This window comes from Asparagus officinalis, chromosome 9 (genome assembly GCF_001876935.1).
Source record: "Asparagus officinalis chromosome 9, Aspof.V1, whole genome shotgun sequence".
NCBI classification, from domain to species: domain Eukaryota; kingdom Viridiplantae; phylum Streptophyta; class Magnoliopsida; order Asparagales; family Asparagaceae; genus Asparagus; species Asparagus officinalis.
The window spans coordinates 66,262,658-66,281,650 of NC_033802.1; the positions used below are offsets into that span (position 1 = coordinate 66,262,658).

Sequence of the window (18,993 nt, forward strand, 5' to 3'; positions counted from 1 at the left end):
ATCTGGAGGAGCAGCTTGAGGTGCGACAGCCTCTTTGTTCTCGGGAAGTCTACCAGGTGCAGACTTCATCGCGTCCCCCATCAATTTAGCCCTCTTGGAGTTCTTGGCGGGGACAGCCTTTCTCTTGCGAGTTCTCCTGTCATATTCACCTTCCTCTGCCGCAGTAAGGGCCCTCTTCACCGATCTCAAAGAACGAAGTTCAGGAGTAGGGGTCTCTATAGGAATTCCCTCAGCCACCTTATCTTCAGGAGCAGGAATTCCTTCAGCCACCTTATCTTCAGGAGGAGCAGGAATTCCCTCAGCCACCTTACCTTTAGGAGAATTCGCAGTCGGCAACCCTTCTTCAGTCTCTGCATGAACCTCTTTCCCAGAAGGCTCAATGGTAGGCAACTCCTGTGAGGCTTCAACTGTTCCGGCCGCCTCTTGTTCATAGGAAAGATACTCCTCTATCCCTGGCAAACGACTCTTGGCAGAACGACTTCTCGATTTATACAAGTCCCGAATCTCGCTTATGCATGAAGTATGAATATCGTATTCTGGGATTCGAGAAACTTCATCAAACCAGTCGCGAAAGTCCGCAACGATAGAACAGCCAGGCGGTGAATTGGGTAAGGTAAAGTGTGCATGAGTCCCTCCGGCAGAGAAGAAGAACCACGCACGAGCCCCTTCGTACAGATTCCCGATTTGGGCCAATGCCGGATTGGGATTACCGACATAAAGTTGATCATATCCGAATTGTCTGGCGAATCTAGAAGGTATGTAAGGTTCAATGATACACTTCTCCCTCAAGCGGTACACCAGATAGCCTAAACGGATCATGAGAAGCCATCTGAAAGTGCCCTCCTCTAATGAAGACGAACCCTCAAAAAGGATGTCTGAAAAGTTGGCATTCTCTTTAACTCCGTCAAAATTAGGGGCACAACAGAAAATTTTATAATTGTCTCCCCGAGACAAAAGCTGTCGAGCTCTGACTATATAAGAATTAGTCCACGTGGCCGATTCCAACCTCTGTACAAAGGGAACATAAGCATCATCGCCCTCAGATGCTCCCGTCATCAATGAAGGGCAATGTAATACAAACCAGGCCACCAAATACGTATACTGCACTGGTACGCGTGGTGAAGAAGCCTGCTTAACCTTCTTCCCGGCAACCTTAACGCCCGGGGCTCTGAGAAGTTTGGAGGTCAACATCCGTAAGCCGCTCTGCATGCAGCTTACCATAGCAGTGAGAAGACTTATGAGTCTCCCATGCGCTAGCAAAACAGCTGGGTATACAACCTCAGCTAATATTGCCTCTACTGGTTTTGACGGTACTACGCACCGTTTCAACCAAATCATGAAGAAGCCTGCAAGAAGAGCCGTGTCAGAAATAGGAACCGTGGCTTGGTGGTGGAAACTCTCAAAGTCAACACCAGCCTCAAAGTTATCCTCTACAAGCTCTGTCTTGTAAGTAGCACTGGAAGCTTTAACTCGGGTTTTAGCATCCTTAAGAGAAATGGCGGCAACACGAGACACAGCTATGTCTTTCCGGTTCAAGTTCTGAAAGAGGTATTCCGCCCAAGCGGTGTGCATGATTCCCCCTCCGCGCATTCCGACGACCTGAGCACATATATGAAAGTGGAACATCAACTCCCAGAAAGTAGAATAGACTTCTGGATACGCCGCCCTCAACAGGGAAAGCTCCTCGGTGGTGGGGATGAATTCTTCGTATGGCATTTTACCCAAGGGCAACCCCGATACCGCTTGCATCTCGTGTAGAGCAAAACCCAATTCCCCTACGGGTGTGAAAAATGTGCAGTTGTCCGGGTTATATTTCTCCAATATAGTGAAGAAATTGTGATAGCTTTGCACAACCCCACGTCGAGTAGCTAACACAGGAATTGTGAGACCTGAGTGAGCGAGTGACTCCTTAAGCTCCTCAAGAACAAAGTCGACCATACGGGTCCACCAACCTTCTTCTCCGGAACAAACCCATTCTGGGGACCTGAACATTTGGGTGGAGAATTCACCCTGAACCGCAATAAACTGACGAATGAAGACATTCGCTGGACGCGGCATCTCCTGGATCAGATCTTTCTTCTCAAATAAACCGGGTCTTAACCCCTTGAGTTGTCCCCCGATTTGTGTACGAGCCCTCCGACCAAATCCAAGCGACACATTCTCTTTCTCTTTAACTATGTCGAAGTTCAAACCCCGACGACAGCTCACATTCAAGAAGTAAGAGAGTGGGTACATCCTCTTCATGTTGGGGAGGAATAAGAAGCGATTATTAACTCTCCGCAGCAACTTGGAGTCCTCCACATGTATAAGATGGTCATCGATTGCTATGCGATCTCCGAATATGAATGCTGGTTTGGGAAACTGAGCACGACCAATAGGGGTCTCCATGTCCAAGTCAGTGATTAAAATTCTGAGAGTAGAACATCGGGGGAATTTAATTATCTTCGTTCTCTCCGAATCAGGGAAAGTGCACAGTGGAATTCTGCCCTGAAGACTGAAGACTTCATTCGCGTCAGGACCGCCGATATATCCAAAATGATGCTCTTGTGAAAGCGGCACGTTTGGAAGAAACACTGCACAATCAAAAAGCAGAGTTTAGCAGCTAGAAACAAGCTATTGACATAAAGACAAGTCTGAAACACAGAAGGTTAAAGTCTCCGTATCAGGATCTCAAACGCGATGGTCGAGCCTCGCGTTAGAAATCTCAAACGCAAGGGTCGGACCTCGTGTTGGAAAGACTCAAACGCGAGAGTCGAGACCCACAAGAAGTCTCAACCCCGTGTTTTCATCAAACAAAAACGAGTCATCTTCCTCGTTGTCAAGAACCCATCTGGGGTTTTCAAAGAAACTTGCCAAGGCAAGTTATTTGGGCCAACACTTACCACGACAGTGAAGCCCTTGTGACAGCAATGACGACGACGATGTTCCCGCACGAACAGGAACACCGCCGGCGTCCTCAGCCGACGGCGTTTCAGAAGCCGCTCCAGCGACTTTCTTGGAATCAGAATCTGTTCTCCGAGGCGCCATTGATGCAGTCGATCAAGAGAAACTCTTTTGAACGAAGGAGATGAAGTTCGTCGGAGATTTCGTCGAAACCAAACGAGAGTTCTCGTTCTTGGAAATAGCCAAAAGTGGAAAGAGTCGAATGACTCTTGACGTGACCACTCAGGTCTATTTATAACAGCCGTCAAGCTGTTAAGATGGTTAGGGATTCTAAGAGAATCCCAACCGTTTTATATTTTAAAACGTAAATCTCTTACGTTTTTAGATAAAGTCAGTTAAGACTTTAATCTCAACGCGAAGTTCACACCCGCGTTCAAACGCTAGACTCAGACTAGCGTTATGGAGGTTCTTAGCCTCGCATTTCGTACCTCAAACGCAAGAGTCACCTTAGCGTTGCAACTTTTCCAAATGAAGAATATACCCTTGATACTTATCCTCTAAGCTCAGGGATTCTTTCAACAGGGTGCTTTTCAAACTCTGTATCTCCTTAACTCATCAGGTTAATATTACACCTCAGATAGTCATCACCTTAGCAGATATTGAATTTAGTTATTATCACTACCAATATGACTACGATTCCTCTGCGAAGGTCCATTTATCGATTCTCATCAATAGAACGATAAATCTCCAAAATCATCCAAATCCATCAATAGAACGATAAATCTCCAAAATCATCCAAATCCTGGTTAATTGATCAACTCTCTTCAGCAGAATATCAAATAACCAATTTACCTAATTCTTTTCGGTGAGATGATAAAGTCTTCCAAATCTTGTTCAAATCACAAGTGATACAATTTGTCGCCCTGATGATAAGACACTTAGCAGTTCTCCTCCAAGTGAGACGCTACAATATTTTTTCCTCACAGATGTCACGTTAAAATCACACCTCTGACAAAATCAACTTATTGATTCTCATCAATAGAACGATAAGTTCTCAAAATTGCTCCGATCGTAATATTTCAGATGTCACGTTAAAATCACACCTCTGACAAAATCAACTTATCGATTCTTATCAATAGAATGATAAGTCCTCAAAATTGCCCCGATTGCAATATTTCTTCTGTCACGTTAATATCACACCTCTGACAAAATTAACTTATCGATTCTCATCAATAGAACGATAAGTCCTCAAAATTGCTCCGATCGTAATATTTTAGATGTCACGTTAAAATCACACCTCTGACAAAATCAACTTATCGATTCTTATCAATAGAACGATAAGTCCTCAAAATTGCCCTGGTTGTAATATTTCTTCTGTCACGTTAATATCACACCTCTGACAAAATCAACTTATCGATTCTCATCAACAGAACGATAAGTCCTCAAAATTGCCCTGATCGCAATATTCCCCCCTGCCAACTTAAAAAGCTACTTCTAGCACCTATAGACTTCTTTCAGTGTTCAAAGCAGAAATGACACAGGAAGAATTCTATCAGTCAGCCCCATTACGGAAAAATACCAATCCTTAGCAGTTTAAAATTTTCTGGAGTTATCTTAAACGATAATAAAAGAGAGTTTTCTGCATCAGAATCATTGTGGAGATCTATTCTAAGTCAGGAATACGTCTCAAGCATTTTTCATGATTTGTTACTTAAAATCAGAACGTGATAAATGCAAGAAACAATGAGAAGTTAATATCACTTTTTATTCAATAACCAAAAGAAAGTGATACAAAACAAACTTGTTCTTATCAAAAGAACATTACAAGAATAAATTTCATTCACGCATCAAATCAAAAGACGTGAGTTGGACCCTAACTTTGTTTAGCTCCTCTTCGTGAGTGGTGCGCACCATAGCTTCAGCCCTTGCCCGGAGCTCTTCCTCACTGGGAATGATGATAGCTGCCGCTTCATTCCTGGCTTGTTCCAAAGCTCGAGCCTGCGTGTGATATTCAAGAGTACCCGTAGCGTTTTGGGTGCTAAGGATATTGATAACATTTTCTTCGCGGGCAAATTCAGCCTTTAACCGCAGAACTTCAGCCTCAGCTTCGACAAGTCTATCACGAAGCGAGTTCATGGAAGTAGTCGAGCGTTCTAACTCTTCTCGTTTCTGAATATTACGCTCGCGAAGCTCCGTGATTTGACGCTCTCTTTCAGCCAAGTCCCGTTCTATCGCCTCCCGGCGAGCCACTTCTGCAACCTGAAGACTGGCCAAAGTGGACACGATCTCGGACTGAAGCTCTCTGCGCCCCAGGGCCTCAAAATGCTGCAATTGTTCTTCCAAATGAAGAATAATCTCAGAACAGCGTTCAAACCACGGAGTGTTTCCCACACTTCTGACTCCGTTTAAGTTTGCTTCTAGAAGATGTCGAAAAGAATTAAAAGTGCCCTGACCACCTACCACATATTCAATCACCTTCTTTGCAAGGCTATTCAAGTACACCAAAGAGATTTGAAGGAACTCAGGTGCACCCGCGAGACTTGAAGATGCTCCCAGAGCCATTGAAATTGGTGCAGGGGAGCCAGGCGCTGAAGCTGCAGAGGCGGTAGAAACATTCAATTGTGATGGGCTCGAGGTCAAAGCCATCATTGCCCTTGCCTGAGATGTGCTGGGACTCGCCTCTGTTGGTGTAAGTGAGATCTTCATCAACGCGGCAGGTGAGGCAGCTGCCGAAGACGAAGCAGGCAGAGGCTGCTCTTGCGCGGGAGTTGACACCGGTACGAGCTGTTGTTCTAGAGAAGGGGTTGCGTCAATAGTTTCAGGCAATGCTACAGGTGAAGCAGTTGCCGTAGGTGATCCGGGTAAATGTTGCTCCTGGGGAGGAGCCAATACTTGTGCTGGATCCTGCTTTGAGGTAGTAGCAGCAGTAGTCTTGGAAGGAGGCGAACCTGCACAAAAAAAGGGTCGGAACGCGAAAAAAGCATGTGGAAGAATTTGAAACAAATCCGGCTTACCGGTGAGATAAAAAGGAGTATAATCAGATGCTTTATTAGATGGAGCCTTGGGAGCATCATCGAAAGTAGTGATGTCATCCATGGAATCATGTCCATCATCACCTTCATCGTCACCTGGCACGTTGCCAATTTCAGCATCCTCATCATCTCTATCTTCGTCAGCTGCATCACCAGTTGAGGAGCCGTCATAATCAACTCGCTCCTCATCATCCTGAGCAGCTGAAGGTTCCGGAAGATCTGTGCCCGCAGCTGGTTTACTCATAAGTCCCGTTGTAGGACTAGGAATTGAATCATGAGCTTGTGACATTAAGGCTGAAGGAGAAGGGGATGGATTCTCTTCGAGACCCCCTGGTTCTAATGCAGGAGACTTCGGAAGGTCCATCACCGGAGCAGATTCTGCATCTGCAGCCATTAACTCAGCCTCTTCATCTTGGGGGGATGGTAAGAAGAAGCATCACTCGATAAGGTTGGGCCATGAGAACGAAGCCCAGTTTTACGTGGCAGGCCCGCAACAGAAGATTCCTGTTGCTCTTCATCTTCAGTAGCTTTGATGGCATCAGCCATCAACTTAGATTTTCGTTGGCCTTTGGGAGGAGGGGAATCAACCAGCAACTTCTGACGAATCTGTTTATCGTATTTGCTGGCTTCATCCGCTGAGAGTTTTCTCTTCCCAGCTGCTCTGGTCATGGGAGGATCAACCACTCGTTGCTCTTCTCCTGGAGCATGCTCAGCTGTCTATTCCTCTTCCTGCCCAGCAGGCTGGTTCTCAATGGATAGAAACTTATCAATCCCTCTCAAGCGGGACGTCTTGGACCCCTTTCTTAAAGCATACATATGCCTAATGTCTTTTAGGCAAGATGTATTCAGGTTGTAATTGGGAGTCTGAGAAGCGGCGAAATACCAATTACAGAAGCTTATGGAAGTGTAGGAGTTAGGAGTTTTATGGGGAAGCCGGAAGATGGCTCTGGTACAACCTGCTACAGAATAGTACCAAACCCTGGCTCCTTCATATAAATTGCCTATAATTGAGAGTTGAGGACGAGGGTTCCCGACGTATAGCTGATCATACCCAAATTGACGAGCAAACCTATAGGGTTGGTAGGGCTCGATGAAACAGTTGACGCCTTGCCGGAAGATCAAGTAGCCTGGCCTGATGGAGAGAAGCCAGTGGAAAACACCCCCGCTCAGCTGAGTGAATCCATTAGAACCCGCTACGTCCTGATATTCGGCTCCGTAAACGCCGCCCTCAAAATCAGGGAAACAGCGGAAGATATGGAAGTGGGTGTCTCGCCCAAAATTTGGCGAATTCTAACCATATATCCCCCTTCCCATTTCGCAGATTCTAGTCGTTGCACGAATGTGATGAATGTATCTTCCGGGGGAGAGGCTGCACTCATCAAAGGAGGACAGTGGAGCACGTACCAAGCCATCAGATAGGTGTATGGCAGTGGCACCCTGGGGTTGGGAGTTTTGAAAGTCTTGTGACCCCCAGACTCCACCTCTGTAACATCCACGAAGCTGCAAACAACTCACCATGGCATGAAGGAGGCTCACAGGTTTCCCATGGGCCAAAAGGACAGCCGGGTAGATCACCTCAACAGCGAGGGCGTCGACCGGCCTAGTAGGAACGACGCAACGCTTGAGCCACAGCATCAAGAACCCAGCCAACAGCGCTGTGTCGAAAATTGGAATCAGAGCCTGATAGTGGAAGCTTTCAAACTCTGTATGAGCCGGGAAAACATCTTCCTTGGCCTCATTTGTGTAGTGGGAGGTAGCATTATCGATTCGGGCTTGAACTTCCTCCAAAGTGCTTGCAGATAGTCTGGTCACTGAGGCTACTTTATTGGTCAAATTCTGGAATAAATATTCCGTCCAAGATACTTGTTTAATGCCGCTTCCTCGAGCCCCCGTCAGCTGCATGCAAATGTGGAAGTGACACATGACTTCCCAAAGAGTGGAGTATATTTCGGGGTTGGTCTTCTTCAAAATTTTAAGTTCCGCTGATCCCGGAACAAACTCTTCGTACGGCAGATCCCCAAGAATAAGACCCGAGACTTCATGCATCTCGTGAAGAGCGAAACCTAACTCCCCCACGGGGGTGAAGAAAGTACAAGTCTCGGGGTTAAACTTCTCCAATATGAAGAAGAAATGAAAGTGGCTCTGAACAATCCTGAACTTAGTAGCCAGCATGGGAATCTGCATTCCAGCTCGGGCAAGAGGGGTCTCCAATTCATCTAAAACGAACTTGGTCATCCGGGTCCACCACCCTGTCACTGGAGAATGAACCCAGCCAGGAGTTCTAAATCCTTGCGCGGGAAATTCTCCTTTCTTCGCCACAAACCTCTTGACAAAGGTATTTGCCGGGCTGGCCACCTCGCCAAGGGGATACTCCTTAGCAAATAAACTCGGCCGCAAAGCTGTCACCTGCCTGTTGTAACCGAGTGTGCGGACCCCGTGAAAAGTCAGAGTTCCGAGAATAACCCCATCCTGATCCTTAACCAGGGGCCAATCCATACGACGTGGAATAGAAGCACACTGGAAATAAGAAAGTGGGTACATCCTCTTCATATTAGGCAAGAAAAGGTTACGGTCCCCAACTTTCCGTAACCACTTGTAGTCCCCATCGTAAGCATTATCCGCCTCGAAATCAACAAAATCCCCGAAGAGGAATCCAGATTTGACTATTGGCTTACAGCTCCAGTTTTCAAGTCGAGCGTCCATGACCAATATTCTAAGGGTCTCGGGAGAAGCTTGGGTGATCAGTTCCACGCGATTCTTTTCCTTGATTCGGAAAACGGGGAGTTCTTGGCGTAGGTTGAATGTCATGTTCATATCCACACCACCTTCATGTCCAAAATGGTGGCGAAAAGGAAGAGGTTGACTGGTATGACGCACTGCAAAATAAAGAAAAATTTAGAAAAATTTAGACAAGGCAAATATAAATCCCAGACGCGAAGGTCGACTCCCGCGTCAGATAAGCTAGGACGCGAATGTCAAACCTAGCGTCAAAAATCTCAAACGCGAAGGTCGAGCCTCACGTCAGAGAGTTCAGACGCGTAGGTTGACCCTCGCGTTAAGAATCTGAGACGCGGAGGTCGAACCCCTCGTCAAAAAGATTAAACGACGGAGTCCAGCCCCGCGTTATTGAAACGAGTCTCCTCGTTACAGTTTTCGCCGGAGAGAACGAAAATTTTTCGTTGGAATTTCAAGAAGAGTCGGGTGACTCTTGATCTGACCTCCAGCGGTCTATTTATAGACAGCTGTGAGCTGTCAAATCACAACGGACGGGATTCGAGGCCAGAATCCCGCCTAAAACTCGACCCTCGCGTTTTGGGTTGGTTGAAATTCCAAAACGCTGAGTTCACCCACGCGTTACAATTCCTAAATGCAGAAGTTGTTTGGACGGCTATAATAGCAACTTCTTGACTACCAAGGCTACCACAATCATCAAGGTGACCAAAGCCAGGGAGAAACAGGCGACTCCGTTGGGGAGTCTATTGGAGAAACACAGATAGATTACAGTCAACGACATTAGAATCATCTGGCTCGATCAGACAGAGCGAACAATTAATCTACTAAATTTTGGGATCCAAAGTATTCCGAAAATTCGTCCCAGTCAACCGCGAACTTTCGAAAACTTTGGAGGGGGTTCTGTAGGCTGTCTAAAAATCACAATAGATAGCTGATCCTCATCAAGACCCGAAGATAGAAGTTACAATCAAACGACTTCCTACTCGCTATATCTGCAATTCTGCAACTGCTACAAACACGGCCTTATTTTTGAGATGATTGATCTTGATGGCTGCGACAATAGCACGACTAATATTGGCAACTATTAGAGATGCTGATGAGCAGTGTAATGATTTCAGAAATAAAAGGTTGGATGTAGTTGGTGAGTTCCTTGGTAGAGAGATGTGGGCAAATATTCATCTAAAAACACTATGGATGTTGATTCCCGTCAAGTTCCAACAACGAAAGCTACAATCAAATAGCTTTCGCGACGACAATCGAAAGCTGCAAATGGAGGACTTTTCACATAGATCGAGAAGAGTTACAATTCAACGACACTTCCGATAACTGATGAAAACTCTATTCAGCAGTCTTCATAATCTACAGTGAAGGTTACAATCTGACGACTTTCACACTTCACAACAGCTAAAGCTAGGATTACTGAACAACGATCCTTACAACGCTCTGTAGAAGAGGTTACAGATCAACTAACCCCTTTTAAAACGCGGATGTCATCCCCGCGTTATAATTCTGGAAGTGCAGGCGACCCCCGCGTTTCCAAGCACAAGCTAAACGTGCGCGACCCTCGCGTTCGTAGGGGTTCAACTAACACCGACCCCCGCGTTCCCAAACTACAACAAACCAAAACGCGAGCGACCCTCGCGCTCAATGATGTTCAGCCTACACCCAACCCCGCGTCTCAATTCTAAGAGGCGACGTTGGGTTTTGAACGCCAGATTGGGCGTTTGACTCGTTCAAATACGAGCCAAACGGTTTCAGAACTGTTTCCCCACGATCTGAGGAAATCACGCCCACTTAGGAGCGGATTTAGAGGGCAATTACAACCTCTTATCCACCTATAAAAACTCAACAAACTCAACTGAGTTAGGGGCTGGCTTTTTGGGAACGGAAGAGTTGGCAGCATGTTGGATTTTCAGGATCTCAACCACTCAGGTTTGGTGATTCAACAGCAGCAGCAGTAAAATCCTTGGAGTTTTCAGGATCTCAACCACTCAGGTTTGGTGATTCAACAGCAGCAGCAGTAAAATCCTTGGAGATAGGAGTCTTGCATCAAATTCAGAAGATCAAATCTGAGAGGATTCTTCAACAACAGAATATCAGCTTGATCATTAACCGAATTTTCGGTTCTAACAACTCTATTAACAGAGTTCTAACTCGTTCAGAGTTCTTAAACTCATTCAGAGTTACCTATCAAACTTTCCACAAAAGTTCATCGTTCCCATGAAATAAAAGACGGTCGGATCGTCAACGGAGAGCAAATTCGACGCGAACAATCGAAGGAGGCACTCCATCGCTACCTTGAAGAACCCAGTTTTAAACAAAGGAGAGAACCAAATTCGTTCTCTTCTCTTTTGTAATCGAATTGTAATCGGAATCAAAGAAATACAAGTCAATTTTCTTTTGTTCTTTTCATTGCAATTTTTCCAACATACACCATCAGAGTGGTGTTGAGCTTGGTAGCTGTAGAAGACCTCTTCCTTGAGTAGTTAGATGTGAAGTCTGCCTTTCTTCATAGTGATTTGGATGAAGAAATCTATATAAAGTAGCATGTTGGCTTCATTAAATAAGGAAAGAAAGATATGGTGTGCAAGCTCAAGAAGAGATTATATGGTTTGAAACAGGCTCCGAGACAGTGGTACAAGAAGTTTGATAACTTCATGCAAAATAATGGCTATGGAAGATGCAATTCGGATCATTGCTGCTATTTCAAGAGGTTTGAATCCAGTTTTATTATATTGTTATTATATATTGATGACATGTTAGTAGCAGGACCGTGTTTAGAGAAGATAAACAGTTTGAAGAAGCAGCTAGCAAAGGAGTTTGCAATGAAGGATCTGAGTGCAGCGAAACAGATTCTAGGGATGCGAATCAGTAGGGATGAAGCTGAAGGGACATTGGGGTTGAACCAAGCTGAATATATTGAGAAGGTACTTCAGAGGTTCAATATGCAGAATGCTAAGGTTGTTAGCACACCACTTGGAAGCCAGTTCAAGTTATCTGAGGAGCAATCGCCTAAGATAGACGCAGAGAGAGAGAGAGCATATGAGCAGGGTGTCATGTTCTTCAGCCATTGGGAGTCTCATGTACGCGATGGTTTGCACGAGGCCGGACATTGCCCATGCAGTGGGAGTTGTGAGCAGGTTTGCAAGCAATCCAGGGAAGCAACATTGGGAGGCCATGAAGTGGATATTGAGGTACCTGAGAGATACAACGAATAAGCCACTATGTTTCAGGAGGAAAGAGTTGGTGCTGCAGGGATACGTGGATGCGGACTTCGCCGGTGATCATGATACGAGGCGGAGCACTACGTGGTATGTTTATACTTTAGCGTCGACAGCAGTGAGCTGGGTCTCACGTCTGCAGAAGATTATAACTTTATCTACAACCGAGGCTGAGTATGTCGCGGTGACTGAAGCAAGCAAGAAGATGATTTGGTTGGGTGGATGTTTGGAAGAGTTGGATCTGAAGCAAGGGAGAGGAGTTCTTTATTGTGATAGCCAGAACGCTATACACCTTGCCAAGAATCCAGTTTATCATGCTAGAACGAAGCACATTGACGTAATATACCATTTCATACGCTCGCTGATCGAGGACGGGAAGTTATATTTAGAGAAGATTTTGGGGAGTCAAAATTTGGCGAACATATTGACGAAGGCAGTCACCATAGAGAAACTAGAGTTGTGCGCAACTTCAGATGGCCTTCATGTGAGGAGATGAAGGCGGAGCCACACTAAGAGGATCGTCGGGATCGTCGGGGTGATGATGATTGAAGAATGGGCCTTCATGTGAGGAGATGAAGGCGGAGCCACACTAAGAGGATCGTCGGGATCGTCGGGTTGATGACCATTGAAGAATGGATTTTTCCAAGTAGGAGAAGATGTTTTCGAAGAAAGCGGAGTTCGGGCAAGCTCATTGATGGTGGTTTAGTCTCCAAGTGGAAGATTGTTGGTCTTGAGAGTGGAGACCCAAACCTAGAATCAAAATCAACAAACACGTGAAAAATAAGCAAGATAGACTCCACCACATCCTGGTGTGGTGTCTGCCACACCCATGTGGCAGGGTGTGGCAGAATCTGCCCTGTTTGTCATGGGTGTGGTGTCTGCTACACCCTGGTGTGGCAGAATCTGTCCTGTTTGTCATGGGTGTGGTGTGCGCCACACCCGGGTGTGACAGACTCGTTTTAGAATCCTAATCTATTTGGGATTTTGTTTTGTTATAAATAGAAACACATCACTCTAGGGTTTAGGAGAGAAAAGAACACGAAAAAAAGAGGGTTTTGAGGGCTCTTTGAGATCAAAAATCTTAGAGAGAGGCCAATTGGAAGCATTGTAATATTCTTCAATTAATCAAAGAATTGTGTGGCGTGGCTCCCGAGGACGTAGGCACATTCCCGAACCTCGTTAAATCTGGGGTGTTTTTTCTTGTTTACTTTCCTATAAGTTTTTATCTTTAATTTGTGGTGAATTTCTTTCTTGCTCAACTCTCAAACACAAGATCCGGAAGGGTACGGATTTGATTTGATTATTTCGAATCCCCAACATAAACATACTCAGCCATGCTGATAAGAATATACACGAACGCAAATATTGAAATCTAACCATTAATTGCAATGTATATAATCCCATCACATGACAAAGTCTAAACATACATCAAGTTTCTACTGCTACAAAAAATTCAGTAACTAAACATCCAAATTGCACCTTTAAACTTAACATCATTCATGCATCTATAACACACTCAAATTCATTCAACTACCAAGGTTTAAGATCACCAACCGGGCCCGCAGTCCAATTCAGTAACTTCTCCCCTGGCTTCAAATATAAGCTTTCATCATGAGGAAGTTTTCGAGCAAGCCCATTCAAAACCTGATGAAACGCATCTCCCGATTGAGCTGGCTGAGGAAACAACATAGCTTGCTTCATTGAAGGATTTGCCAGCAACCTCTGTTTCCTTAGTATAACATCTGGGGATATCGAAGTCAAGATCGTATCCAAGTTAGGGACATCCTTTTCAGCTACAAAAACACCAATATCCTCCCAAGGGATTGCATCGGCAAAAGGGAGCACAATGTCATCGGCTATGATTACAGGGATGCAGCCGAAGACCACTGCTTCCACTAAACGTGGGCTCCATGGGGCCCACCCCAATGGACACAGACAGAAGATTGCCCGTTGCATGTCTTCGTAGTATGTGGTCGGATGCTCGGTGGAGATGTCAAAGAGAGGGTTGTCCTTGAAGTTTTCCCATACAGACGCCCGAGCACCTCTGTAAAGAATTTAGGAAAATACAAGGGAAACGTTCAGATGAAATATAATAAGATGAGCTCTGCTACAGGGACCCAAAATATGGAACTATTGGAGGGGACACGTGAGATGTCCCCCTCCTATTGCATAATGAGCTGGTCTATTGCATAATGAGCTGGTCTATTGCATAATGAGCTGGCATGACCAGCTCATTATGCAATAGAGAGGGGACATCTCACCTGTCCCCTCCCTTGGTCCCATATTTTGGGTCCTTAAGGCATTTTTCTAATAAGATTGTAGATGTATTCTTTTATTAACTACTGCATGTCTGATCTTTTTTTCTTTTTTTTCTTTTTTAATAGTAAGAACAGGTGCATATCCAGAGAGATACATATGTAGACTAATAACCCTGGAAACAAATTCCATATGATCGTTTAAGTGATTCCAACATCTAAATTCTCTAACTACTGCAATAAGGTAGTTTGCTCATTGAAATTATTTCAATCAATATATGTGCACAAATTATGTTAGAAGAACTAATATACAACAAAAGCATTTATTGGGTGAATTAATGATCTCACTGAAAATGTTTGGTCAATATAACAAACTTCAGTTACTACAAGCAATGTTAACAAAATAAGGATTTTGATAACAAGTCAAGAGGGCATAAAATTTTGAAAGTAAAATATCAATGTAAATTCACATTTAGAATGTTCATAGGATCTAAAAGCAAATCACACATCTAGAGGGGTGTAAAGTTTGCGTTCACGGGATTTCGGTTATCTTATGCAGAAAATTGTTGACTTCCAAAGGCTAAATTTTCATGGTTAGTATATTTTAAAAGGTTTTCAAAGCTTCCTATTGTACAAAAAGATTCAGACTGCATATCATGTAATCTCTAATAGAAGTTCACCAGGCCAAAGTGACTAAATAATTTCTTCGAGAATAATACAAGTCAGTTCCAAGAAGATTTTAAAAGTTATACCTTGCATAATAACCGCCCTCAGGATCATTTCCAACATCATAAAACAAACCCCTGAAGTATACAAAAATGGATCGAGGCGTGTCAGGTGGAATCAAGTGGGCCTGCATCTTCTGTGGAGGAGCATATGGAGGAATAGTTATGGAACCATCCTTCAAGCAAACATGATTTCTTTGCCCAAATGTTTGAACCAGCGTAGCACGTGAAAGCAAGTGAAGAATCCCCCGTTCAATTGCTTTTTCTTCCTGTAAAATGTATAAATATTCAGTATTAATCAAGTAAATTTTGGTTTAATTGTAAAGAAACGTCAACAAAAGGAAGATCAATGGTTCAAACACATTAAAATTCCGTTTTACATAAAAAAATTTAATACCAACTGAAAAGAGTTGCACAAGTATGATATAAACTGAAGAACTAGATTAAAAAATAACATTAGACAATATCAAAATCTTAACAGTTGATAAAGATAATAGAAAATGATGAGCTTATAAGTTGCCGAGTGTTCATCACTCTTCGGCCTGCCTCTTTTCTGTGTCTTGCATATGCCACACTTAGTCTTGTTGGAATCTATAACGTTGTATGTAAACTTTTTGAGTGTATCTGTTTCATCAATATTTATACTCGTTTCTATCTATATTCAATCTCTTCCACCATTTCTATAAGTAATTAAAGTTTGTTTTAGGATGGAGTTAGCTCAAGTGTAAAAAATTGGTGCTTCATAATAATTAAATCCCCAATTTCAGCATGAAGCACCATACAACTGACATCTAAATAAATTAAATACTTAGAAGCAAACAAGATGGTACACAGATATCACAGCTGCAAATAAACTGGTGGACAATGAAGGAAACTTGCTTCCTTACCTGATAATGGAAGCATGCCCCAAAATCATGAGGAACAACAAAAAAGTGGTCAGCCCCTTCAGTTCTATTCCAATAAGGCCAATTAGAGGAGATCAATTGTATGGCACTTCTCATCATTCTTGGTGATTTGAAAGGTAAAGGGAGTCCATTTGGAGTTAGGTCACAAGTAGTGTAGACTGGTGTGTAGAACCAATCAGCCTCTTCAGGGTTGAGGGTCCGTACAGGGCTTGATAACAAGAAACGGTGCATGAAAATCTCAGCAGCAAACATATGGTTGAGGCATCTTTGGTCCTTCTGAAGAATCTTCTTGTTGTATTTGCTAGGCAACTCATAAACAAATACTTTCAACCTTCCAACTGGATCATCTTCAAGAACATCACCAGCACTCCCTAGGATTTTGAAGATTCAGACAGTTAGACCATAAGTACATTCAACATGTGAAGTTATAAGAGTGCAAATAAAAAACAAATGAAATTGAAGGGTAAGTGTAGGTGATGGAAACATCAAGAAAAATTTTCAAATAATAATTAATGAGAGTTCCTACATGTAGAAAATTTGTAAGGTTAGGCTGCTAATATAGTATGAAGTATCCATACTTATTCTATCTTTAACGTCCATGAAATAATTGTTCAAATCAGGAAAACATTCAACAAATTAGACCATAAACTAACAGAAAATTCCACCAAGTATAAACTTTAAGCAAATATATATTTATAAATTTCTATTGCAACTAAAGAAGATGTGATAACACTAGACTTCGACAAAGAGAAGGAAACCTAGAGGAATCCATGTCCTGCAAGCACAAATTCCAAAAAGAAAAAGAGCTATCAGAGTATAAACAGATAACGTCAAGCTGCCCATACTCCGAAGGAGCAAAGCAACAGCACAAGAGTCTATTGCTCAAACCCACCAAGGTCAGTTTCATATTGATCTGCAAAACAAAAGTGGAATCTACCCATCTGCTTGACTAACACAAGATGTGGTGAAGAAAATACATGTTTGGTTCAAAGTAGCCCAAGATACACCACAAGGAATGTTGTCATAAACTTGTGTAGTATATAGTCTTTAACAAGCAAAGTTATTCAAACTTTAAAAGTTACCCTTATCAGATTGCAAGGATCAGTATTTCCGGATGAAGAAACATGCTAATTCAAAGACGACACAAACCACAGAAGAGCATCATTTATTATGTGAAAAGGACCACTAAGTACCTAAAACAATGGAAGTACAATAACGATCATTTCATCAAAATAAAGGTAGATACTAATGTCCAATTCTCATGAAGACACCTTTCATATTTGAGTTTAAAGTAAACTAATATTTTGGATTCCTTATCTGTAATATAGATGACAAACTTGGCTCCTATAAACTTTCTCTCAAGCGGTTCTTCTTATCTAATAGGGTTGGACCAAGACCATTAGCACTTATTTTCCAGAGATATTGAACAAATACTTGACTTATAAGAAGGATGTGGCACGCTTGTGGATGCATTATAATGCAATTTTTATGTTCCACTCTACAATCACCAAACTGATTTCATTGTATAACTGTGAAGAAATATCTGACATCTATCAAAATGTTGGTAATGTCTATTCAACCACAAATGAGAAAATCATTAACCTAAAATTGAAAATGGGTCTCCCATCCCTCACCAATTGTAAGAAATAAGATAGTGTTAAACCTTGATCTAGAATATCCTCATTTTTAATATGCTACCCTCGAAGTACATTACATTTTTTCCTACCACCCACAGCCCTCAGCGTAAAGTATCAGTTGTCCAACCACTTGCTTGCATTGATCGCATGAAAAGCTAGTGGACAATACATACATATCACATCAACACAAGCATATGACGATATTTCCAAAGTAAATTTTCGAACTTCACGTGGTCATGAACGGATCTCCATCTCCCTGACATGACATTAGATGGTAAGCCCAAAGGGCAAAGAGAATATTCGGTTTAACTGAAAATAGCATATATACAGCATGATTAGACTTCATAGCTCATAGGAAAATTACATCCTTTCGTAGATGTGAACTTTTTATTATTATAAAAAGTAGTAAGACCTACCGAAAGGATTTTGATCCAAATTGTTCATTCCTACAGCTATCAAGTGAAGGATTTTGATCCAAATTGTTCATTCCTACAGCTATCAAGTGATAAGTGGAGCTCAGTTAGTAGAAATGTATTCCATAATTATGCCCACTTAAGCCATTTAATGAAGATGAGAAGTGCCATAACAACTGATTTTTCAAAAAAGACCACTTAAAAACTAGCATAATGATCAAGAAATTCAGATTATGTAGGAATAGAAAAATATCTTAACAGAAGCATTGCATAGTTCAAAATATATTACAAAGGTAAAATAATAATACATATGGGCAAAAGACAAACAGTTAATTGGATAGTAATGTGATGAGGAAAGTGGGCAAACTAGCGACTCGAATCATGAGCTTACTAAACATAGTCCGCAGCCTGACACCGGCAATGAGAGATCACTCAGCCAATTAGAAAAACATGCATGGATACCGCCTTGAAATGTAATAATATATGAGCAAAATTGCATACCATCGCATAATCTCTATTTTTTAAGTACTTAGAGACCTTGTTTACCAATAATGTACTAGCCGGAATAAGAAATCTCATCAGCACACAAAATCAAATTAACTGTCCATCAATTTCAAAAACCATGAAACTTTAAAGCTATGGTCACCAAACCGATTAGCAAATTGTTTCCTTCACACAATCAAGCAGCCAATCATTAAGCAACACAGAAGTAAAAGCTGTCTACGGGCCCAAAAGGCTTTCTTTATCACTAGCTTTAAAAGATGTCTTCTTTCTGGTGATGGTGGGTGGTTGGGTAAGCGGGTAGGTGGGTGAGCGGGTAGATGGGCACCAATTCTCAATCACAGGTTGCCCATTCTGGCTCAAGCAAAAAAACAGTAACAATTCAAATCTAGAACTCAATTAACAAATTCAAGCAAAAATTACTAAAACCCACCTGAGATTCTCTCAGTCCGATGCCTCCTCTCGATCTCCTGGGCCTCAATCTCTGCAATAAGAGCAGAAAAGAGCAAAATAGAAAAAACCCATATCCCAAGTCTCATCCTTTTCTCCCCTCAGAGCCCAGAAATGCCTCAAATTGAATGGATTGGAGAAGGAATCTTAGAGAAATAGGAAGTGGGTAGTGGAGAGAAATGCGAAATTTTGGGGGTATAAAAGAGATTAGAAATTGGTGGAAGGTCGAGAGAAGTGG

At 42.7% G+C, this 18,993-nt stretch overlaps 2 protein-coding genes across 2 annotated transcripts; both read right to left on the bottom strand.

Moving 5' to 3' along the window:
* Positions 4,720 to 6,309, bottom strand: LOC109823571 (translation initiation factor IF-2-like). The gene is made up of 3 exons (XM_020389849.1): positions 6,156 to 6,309; positions 5,898 to 6,059; positions 4,720 to 5,831 (listed from the first exon to the last, which is right to left on the bottom strand). Exons 1-3 carry the CDS (start codon positions 6,307 to 6,309, stop codon positions 4,720 to 4,722), a joined length of 1,428 nt encoding a protein of 475 aa, XP_020245438.1.
* LOC109823871 (probable beta-1,4-xylosyltransferase IRX10L) lies at positions 13,225 to 18,987 on the bottom strand. The gene is made up of 4 exons (XM_020390293.1): positions 18,739 to 18,987; positions 15,737 to 16,125; positions 14,877 to 15,118; positions 13,225 to 13,913 (listed from the first exon to the last, which is right to left on the bottom strand). The coding sequence occupies exons 1-4, from the start codon at positions 18,842 to 18,844 to the stop codon at positions 13,400 to 13,402; spliced, it is 1,251 nt and encodes a 416-aa protein (XP_020245882.1). The 5' UTR covers positions 18,845 to 18,987; the 3' UTR covers positions 13,225 to 13,399.